This window comes from Triticum dicoccoides, chromosome 3A (assembly GCF_002162155.2).
Source record: "Triticum dicoccoides isolate Atlit2015 ecotype Zavitan chromosome 3A, WEW_v2.0, whole genome shotgun sequence".
In the NCBI taxonomy this organism is placed as follows: Eukaryota; Viridiplantae; Streptophyta; class Magnoliopsida; order Poales; family Poaceae; genus Triticum; species Triticum dicoccoides.
In genome coordinates, this window is record NC_041384.1 from 736572833 (window position 1) to 736582449 (window position 9617).

The window sequence follows — 9617 nt, forward strand, 5'->3', positions numbered from 1 at the left end:
GGGGAAAGAGAGAGGGGGGGGCCGGCCACCTCTCCTAGTCCTAAATAGGACTAGGGGAGGGGGGAGGCGCGCGGCCACCTTGGGCTACCCCTTTCTCCTTTCCACTAAAGCCCACTAAGGCCCATATAGCTCCCGGGGGGTTCCGGTAACCTCCCGGTACTCCGGTAAAATCCCGATTTCACCCGGAACACTATCGATATCCAAACATAGGCTTCCAATATATCAATCTTTATGTCTCGACCATTTCGAGACTCCTCGTCATGTCCGTGATCACATCCGGGACTCCGAACTAACTTCGGTACATCAAAATGCATAAACTCATAATAACTGTCATCGTAACGTTAAGCGTGCGGACCCTACGGTTCGAGAATAATGCAGACAAGACTGAGACACATCTCCGGTCAATAACAAATAGCGGGACCCGGATTCCCATATTGGCTCCTACATATTCCATGAAGATCTTTATCGGTCAGACCGCATAACAACATACGTTGTTCCCTTTGTCATCGGTATGTTACTTGCCCGAGATTCGATCGTCGGTATCCAATACCTAGTTCAATCTCGTTACCGGCAAGTCTCTTTACTCGTTCTGTAATACATCATCCCGCAACTAACTCATTAGTTGCAATGCTTGCAAGGCTTATGTGATGTGCATTACCGAAAGGGCCCAGAGATACCTCTCCGACAATCGGAGTGACAAATCCTACTCTCAAAATACGCCAACCCAACATCTACCATTGGAGACACCTGTAGAGCTCCTTTATAATCACCCTTTTATGTTGTGACGTTTGGTAGCACACAAAGTGTTCTTCAGGCAAACGGGAGTTGCATAATCTCATAGTCATAGGAACATGTATAAGTCATGAAGAAAAGCAATAGCAACATACTAAACGATCGGGTGCTAAGCTAATGGAATGGGTCATGTCAATCAGATCATTCAACTAATGATGTGACCTCGTTAATCAAATAACAACTCTTTGTTCATGGTTAGGAAACATAACCATCTTTGATTAACGAGCTAGTCAAGTAGAGGCATACTAGTGACACTCTGTTTGTCTATGTATTCACACATGTATTATGTTTCCGGTTAATACAATTCTAGCATGAATAATAAACATTTATCATGATATAAGGAAATAATTAATAACTTTATTATTGCCTCTAGGGCATATTTCCTTCAGCGGCATCGCACGAAGCGGGCGCTGCTCTCCGGTGGTGTACCGGCGCTGCTCCCTGAGGAGGAGAAGGAGGTGTGGAGGAGAAATAGGCAGGGGGAGAAAGCCGAGGATGACTAGCGAGAAGCCGAGGACGACTTAGTTGCGACATGCTTTTGTTGCTGACGCCGTAGTTCGCCATCGCCAATGACTAGCAAGAAGCCGAGGATGCAACACGCGATACTGCCATACCAACGCGACTACCTCCCCCAACCACATCAGGCGGGGGGTTGCGTGCGCATGCGAGCAGTGGCGTGGCTGGGGTGGCGCGTGGTCATGGCTTGTCACCGGAGGTAGCGGCCATGGCAGCCGCAGAGGAGCTTCGTGCGAGGAAGAAGGAATGGACGAGGACGAACGGTTAAGAGGATAAGGTAGATTAAAAAATGATTCATGGGCCTACCTGTATCGAGCACGGAGGGATCGCGAGGCTTACGATTGAAACAGATCATGCAGCGCCCGCGCGTCCAGCGTTGCGTTCGGCCGGCTGTGTTTTTTTGGTATCTTTTCCTGCAATTTTTTTTGAAAAACTGATATTTGTTTGAACACATCAAATTTTTTTCAATTCATTTTGTTTTCAAATTCACGAACCTTTTTACAGAGCTCATGAATATTTTTCAAATACGTGTCAAATCCACGAACTCCTTTTCAATTTATAATTTTTTTTCAAAGAAAGTGATTTTTTTTTCAAGTTCATTGAATTTTCTTTTGAAAATCCGTGAGCTTTTTCTTTTCAGAACCATTGTAGTCTTTCTAAATCTGTGAACATTTTTTTCAAAAATCACAATTTTAAAATCTGGTTCAGGAGGTTCTTATTTTTTGTTTGCTATTTCCTACTAAGATGGCCACCAGTTTTTATACCGTTTCAAATAATTCAAGCAGTGTTGACCACGGAGTGTTCCCGTCCTCCACGCTGGGCCGACCCATTTTTTTTCTATTACACTGCAAAAGAAAATGCGTGCACCTATTTTATCTAATGCGTGAATCTTTTTTCAATACGTTTATTTCATATTCATCAATCTTCTTACAAAACTCGTGCACCTTTTCGAATCCATGAACTTTTTTTCCAATCCACGAACTCTTTTCAAATTTTCATATTTTACCAAAATCCGTGGAGTTTTCATTTCAAATTTTGTGTACTTTTTTCTTCTAAATTGATGAACTCTTTCCGCGCGCGCACCTCACAGCGCAACAAATCCTGGGAGTCCCTAGCTGATGCTCCCAGGCGCAAAAGAGAAGAGCTTTCGTGCAAGGCGCCATTTGAATGGGCCAGCCCATTCCCTGGCGTCACTGCGAGCCAGTACTAAAAATTATGCTGTATCGACTATCGATGAACCGAAAACGCAACCCTACGATAAAGAGCTAGCGTTCCCTACCACTTGAGCTGCTGGGAAATATTGATTAGTGTGCTGCTTTAAATATAAGATGAACATTTCTTTAATAGAAGGACATTTTCATAAATATACTATGAACATTTTTTAATATACGAACATTTCTTCAAAAATACTATGATTATTTTTTAATATATGAACATTTTCATAAATATACGATGAACATATTCTTAATACATGAAAAACTCTTGTATAATACACAAAAAGGAAGAGAAGTAAAAACAAACAGAAGAAACACAGCTTGTTCATCGTGATAAAGTATTAGTAACGATTAAAAATACACAATGAAACATTTCCTTGTATAATGTATTAATGGAAGAAAAAGGAAAGAAAAAAAGAAAAGAAAGATAAAGCCAGAAAGAACACGAAAGAACCAGAAAGAACAAGGCAGAAGGACATGAAAAAACTGAAAAAAAACAAAAAGATAAAAAAATTCAACAGCAGAACCGAACGAAAAAACGAAGCAGTGAACGAGCAACATGTGTTGCCGCGTAATGGGCCACCCCACCCACGGGCGCTCCGAACGATGGGCGGCAAATAGGATCCGCCACCTATCCCGTCCGTTCTTTGCAATCCTTGTTTGGCTAATGACTCCAGGGTTTGATTTAGACCAGGATTATATAATATAGGGTGCAAACGACCGGGATTTGGACTAAAGGTTTTGATTTGCCAAACCTGTACGAGTTTTTGGGTTTCAAATGGACTTTTTCCCATCGCGAAGTGTCACACCGATAGTAGCTAATTATTGGCGGTGTTCACCTTTTCTCTTTTTTTTTTTGAAAAAAACACCACCCATATATTGATCAAATAACAAGAGTCTTACAATCGTTCATTACATAGGTAGCCACGCAGGGCGGAACACAATTACAAAGTACACCATCAGACCTACTAACAAAACTAAATTTAGCTAACTCATGTGCCCCCATGTTAGCCTGCCTCCCAACCTTGACAATCTTGAGATCGTCAATAAACTTGGAGCTGCTGATCGCTTTCTTTTTTAGGTCCACATAAGAGCATGGTTAATAGTATAGCCAACTGCTGGCTATAAGTCATTGTCATGTCATCTATAGCCCATCTTATAGCCAATATGTACAATAATTGATTAGAAGAGTGTACTATTTTTTTTATTATATGTCTCACATTTCACGCTCACAAAGTGCCTAGGGGCACGGGCTAGAGATGACTCTTCACCAAGAGCTCGCTTACCTTCTCTCTCTTCCTTTCTTCCCTCCAACTAAGCAAGAATATATTAATTTATTTCTTATAGCCAGCTGACTCAGCTCTATTGTACTTGCTCTAAGGGCATCTCCAATGGTTGTAAGATAGTTGTTGGTAAACTTTGCCATATAGGATTTTTGATGATGTGTCATATAATAAATGAGGGAAGAGAAGAAGGTTGTATGTACATGAACCAACACCCTTTGCACAAGCTTCAATGTAGAATGAGAGAGCACCTTATTTATTATCTCACATTCTATTGGGCAAACTAGATACAACCCATTGGAGTTGTTGTATGTTAAGGTGTTGGTTGATGACATGGCATATTTTACCAACAAGCTAATATACAAACTGTTGGAGATACCCTAAGAAAAAAAGGCGAAGGCGTTCACCTTTTCTCGTGGCGTGGAAATCGGCATCGGTGTGGTATAACAGTTAGATGCGCCACCAATAAAGTGACCAGAGTAGGCCTATTTTCCTACTAGTGTACAAACTAGGCTGGCCCCGACTTATTACTAGCGTGGGCTTTTTACGGAACCCTACTATTCCTAAAAAGAGCACCGTACTAATAAGTCACGGTCAGGCCAGTACATGGGCCCCACGTATGAGCGAAGGGAGAGGAACCTCAGAACTGGACGGTGGACTGCAAGTTGATGGTCAAGAAATGTGAGGTTTGTTTTATAAAATGGCACTCACGATAGTACTATATATATAGTGGCCACAAAAGATGGTCATTCATCACATAGCCAGCTGTGTAGCCAAAGTTGAGAAACAATGGACGGGCACACCATCCTCTTGTGTATCACCCTCTCCATTCCTCTCATCATCTTTATGTTCAAAGGTCATGGGCGCAAGAATCTCCCGCCTGGTCCGCCGGGCCTGGTCTTCTTAGCCAAGATGTTGATGCATGGGGGGCCGCTCTATCATTTTGGCTCAGTACTTCGCAGCTTGCATGCCCGCCATGGCCCCATCATCTCCGTCTGCCTCGGGCGAACCTTCGTTTTCGTGGCCGACCGCCGCCTCGCGCATAGCGCCCTCATTAAGGGCGGCGGTAACTTCGACAGCCGCCCACCGCCGAACGATATGTTTCAGCTATTTTTAGGGGGTTCTATGGCCGCCTCTCCCCTTGGGGCCTACTTTCGTCTGGTCCGCCGCAACTTGCACCTGGAGGCACTCCACCCATCCCGCGTCAGGCTTTTTGCGCCGGCCAGGCAGCGCATCTGCGAAGCGTTCGTTGGCTCGCTGCGCCGCGAACGCGATGCATCATCCGAGAACATTGTTACGGTGAGGCCATTCTTGGCGCGCTATTTGTTCAATCTGCTCACGTGCATGTGCTTCGGCGTGACGCCTGGCCAGGAAGCGCTGGACGAGATGCAGCAGCTCCAGCTCCAGATTTCGGACGCCGTCAGCAGGTTCCCCATCTTCGAGGGCATCTTCGTCTATCAAATCACCAAGAGGCTACTGCGAAAGCGGTGGGTGGCGCTCCGGAAGAGGCAAATTGAGCTGATGCTACCGCTGATCCGCGCGCCCCGCGGCGGCTCCGAGGGTGACGGTGGCCCCCGATGCTACGCCGACTCCCTCCTGGAGCTGCGCGTGCCAGAAGAAGGGGACCGCCCGCTCAGGGATGAGGAGATGGTAAGCCTCTGCACCGAGTTCATGATTGCCTCAATGGACACTTCCCTGGCCTTGTTGGAGTGGATCATGGCGGACCTGGTAAAGCACCCCGACGTCCAAGCCAAGCTGTATGAGGAGGTGAGGGGCAAGCCTGAGCTCACTGAAGACGAGCTGCGCGGGAGCGGGATGCCATACCTCAAAGCCATCGTGATGGAGGGGCTGCGGCTGCACCCTGTGGCCCACTTAGTCTTCCCACATGGCGTGCAGAGCGACACAGAGATGGGTGGATACATGGTGCCCAAGGGCGCCGACATCAACTTCTTGGTGGGCGACTTTGGGCTCGATGAGACCGTGTGGACCGCGGCGAGGAAGTACCAGCCTGAGCGGTTCTTGCACGACCACGACGTGGACATCACCGGGACAAAGGAGATCAAGATGGCTCCTTTTGGTGCCGGCCGAAGGATGTGCCCGGGCTACGTGCTCGCCATACTGCACGCGGAGTACTTCGTGGGCAGCCTCGTGAGGGAGTTCCAGTGGCTGCCGCCAGCACAAGGTGAACAAGACACTATCGACATGACGGAGGAGCTAGCTGTGGCCATCAACATGAAGCACCCGCTCCGTGCTCGCATCATCCCAAGGGCTTAATTAGTTACTTCACGAGGATGACTAATAAATAAGAAACCACCTCCCGGCCTCTTAATTTGATCGCATCACATTTCTTTTTGAATAATGTTGTCTCCTCTTCAAAATTGTCTGTTAGCATAATAAAAACTGTCCTTTTGGTGTTTCGTTTCAGTTTTCAGTATACTGTAGCGGTTCAGCATATTTTCGGCAACACTCTCGAGTTCCGGCTCATGGTTGGCCGGAAAATATCCCCCAAACTCTTATCTGAGCAGTGATTTTGGGTACCAGCCAATATATTCGGATACAGCCCGGTATCCGCACTTCTTGCCAAACCACCAGAAATCTATGTACCGAGCAAGAAAATTCCCTTCATGTTTCTTGGGGTCTAGGGTTCGTATCGAAGCTGTGTTTATTCCTTTTTCACCTTATTTAGTTTAAAAATAAATAATAATAATAAATTGACGGTGCTATGGCGAGCTTACGCCGGCCTGAACCATTTTTCATTATCGCAGATGAGATTGAGATACAAAACAACGATAAAAATAAATAAAAATGATGTAGGTGTGATTTGATCCAGCAACATGAAGGCAAGAGAGGCTAATACATGACCTAACCACTACGCCAGTAGGAGGATGCTGATAAAATTGAGTCCAGTGCTTATCTATAGAATATTTACAACTTTAAATTCAAAATTCAATTTGAAATTGCATCCAAAAAATTTCCGGTATTTTGTCGTTACCGCGGTAACCGCAAATATCGGTGCCCTGCGAGAAATAAAATGCATTCGGGATCTAAACCCTTGCTGTGGTCAAGGCACAATGCTCACTATTCCCCATTCTCTCGGCCTCTCGTCTCTTCTTCCTCGAGCGCCTCGGCTCCTCCTAATCTTTTCCTCACCACCCACACGAAGTCACCATGGGCATCACTTCCTCTTGTGCCTAGGCCGACCCATCGAATTATGGGCTTGGTAGAATTTTATATTAGTTACTTCCATATACTACCGGGAATTTAACGTTATATAACTTGACTTGTATATTTCGATAATGGGCTTCCTCAAATGCTCGGGGTTTTCATGAGCAAGCAAGTTGGATGGACACCCACTTAATTTCAGTATTGAGCTTTCATACACTTATATCTCTTAGTGCATCTATTGCATGGCAATCCCTACTCCTCGCATTGATATCGATTTATAGACATCTCCATAGCCTTTTGATCCGCCGAGTTGATGCAAGACTTGCCTCCTCCGTTTCGATAATTTGACCCCTATCACTGCATTCTATTCCCCCTAGTGCTATGTCTATGGCTCACGCTCATGTATTGCGTGAGAGTTAAAAATGCTGATAGTTTAACACTGGGGTGCTACTGATTTATATATTTGCCGCGAAGATGGAGTCATATCATTGCTAATATGAGAAAGTGAGTAGGGATAACATTCGTTAATGATCATATATTTTGGATGTCTAATGATTATGCTTATGTTCGTGGATATTATTATGTTGATATTGTTATTTCATCCCTTCATAATTTATATGCCATAAAAGAGATTACATGATAGACATGTTAGATAGCATTCCACATGAAAATTTTGTTTTTTATCATTTACGTACTCAAGTAAGAGAAGAAATTAATCTTGGGGATGCTAAATCGTCTCCAACATATTCACTACAAGAAACCTGTTAACCCATGATGGATTTTCGGTGACAATTTCAAAATCATCATGAACGGCCTGGTACAGCACCGCAAGCCCGCCAGAAGCCCTAAACATTTCCCCGTATAAAGGCTAACCCTAAGACACACCCGTCCCTTATCTCTTTTCTCCGTCCGCCGCCACCACGCATCTCATCTCCTCGTCCCCGTCCTCCACTACCACGCATCTCCTCGTCCCCGTCCTCCACCACCACGCATCACCTCGTCCCCGTCCTCCGCCTCCACGCCTCCCATCTTCTCCACCCCGTCCTTGGCCTCCACTTCCCCACCTCCAACCGATGAGGGCAGCCAAGATCCATGGCGATGGCGGCTGAAGCGGCCCGATGGAAGCGGAAGCCAACCATAGCTGATGCGGTGAGCAGCTGCTGCTCGCAAGCAACGACCAGGGCCATGGATCTACTGCATGGGCCTTCTACTCCATCCCCCAGGCCGCGCTGCTGCCTCGCCGTCTGGAGATTCGAATCAGCCAGCGCGGGACGAGGAGAGGACGACGACTGTGACCTGTAGGAGGCACAAGCTCGACCTTGCTAGGGACGATGCCACCCCGCACAAGGTCCCTCCCTACCCCATCGTGTCCTTTCTCCTCCATTCATTCTTTCTCTGTCCCATCCCCAATCGAGTTTTTTTTGCTTCGATTCAGATCAGCAGGAGCTCTCCGTCTCTCCAGTTCCATGGATGGTGACGACCGGCATCCCACCCTCGAGCTTGACAGCAAGATCGTCCGCCCCGACCACCATGATTCCCCACAGAACAAGGTCGACTCTCGCTTTGTTTTTCTTTCCTTTCCAAGTGATTACTGCTCTACACTAGCACAGTTCTCCAAGGGCTCTCACATTTTCTTGTACTGAACCATGATGCACAAAACGTGCGTACTTTGTTTTCGCACATGCAAGTTACAGCCAACTAGCATTGCGAGCAGTAGCAATGTAGAATTTCTGAGATCATCTAGTTAGTTAAAGCTGCTAGTTCAATAAGTAAACGCCCATGAGATCCTCCTGTTGATTCCTTGCTACTCTGTGCATGCAGCAAGGATGTTATTGCCAGTGGGGCAGGTGATGATGCTATCTGCCATTTTGCCGAGGAGAAGAGTACCATGGAATCTTATCCTTCCACTGAACATTCAAATTCTGGAACTCTTGATTTATCTCCATGGGATCTACTTAGTTGACCACTTTGTCCAAGTAATATTTGTGGCAGATAGTGGGGTGCGATGTTCCAACACGGTTTGTTCATTTTCTTTGTAAATGCAGTGACCACCCTTCGAGAATTTTGGAAACACAAAGTAGACCCCTCATTGTACAATAACATTGTATTTCACAATATTCTTATATTTAGGTCGTTAATACACTCCTCACATTTTCCCCATGACATGGATATGTTCAGAAGAGTAAAATGACCCCAGCAATGTAAAGTGGATTAAAATGGGCATAATACTCACGATTCATATACTTTGCATGACTAGTCCAATGTCTGGCAGCAAGTGTTGTGTTATGCAAATTTCTAGTAAATGATGCAATAAACAATTTCCTCAAGTTTTATTGCTAAGCTTTTCGGTAAACTGTCAACATTGCGTTAGAATTTTTTTTTGTTAATCTTCTGTGTTTGAAGTAACTAGAATCGGGGCAATGAAAGTGCTAGTGCTTTGAAGTTATGTTCTTCTACAGGTCTGCACATATATTTCTGCAAGTCATTTCATTGCTTAAAACTTTGAAGGAATGCTAAATTTATTACTTGATGGCTTATACCTGCAGTTAGTGTTATATTTCTACATGCACGTTACTTCTAGATGCTTGGAGGCATGAAGTCATGCTCGAAATTCCATAGTGCCTTAACCATCAATGGCAACATAATT

The 9617-nt window shown here is 45.3% G+C and overlaps 1 protein-coding gene across 1 annotated transcript; it reads left to right on the forward strand.

The window, feature by feature from the left end:
• Positions 1–4577: 4577 nt before the first annotated feature.
• Positions 4578–6229, forward strand: LOC119273577 (cytochrome P450 89A2-like). Its single transcript, XM_037554692.1, has one exon. The coding sequence runs from the start codon at positions 4595–4597 to the stop codon at positions 6077–6079; it is 1485 nt and encodes a 494-aa protein (XP_037410589.1). The 5' UTR covers positions 4578–4594; the 3' UTR covers positions 6080–6229.
• The last annotated feature ends 3388 nt before the right edge of the window (positions 6230–9617 follow it).

Excerpts from the sequence above, each read along its gene's own strand:
- LOC119273577 (XM_037554692.1), top strand. The coding sequence starts at position 4,595 with ATGGACGGGCACACCATCCTCTTGTGTATCACCCTCTCCATTCCTCTC.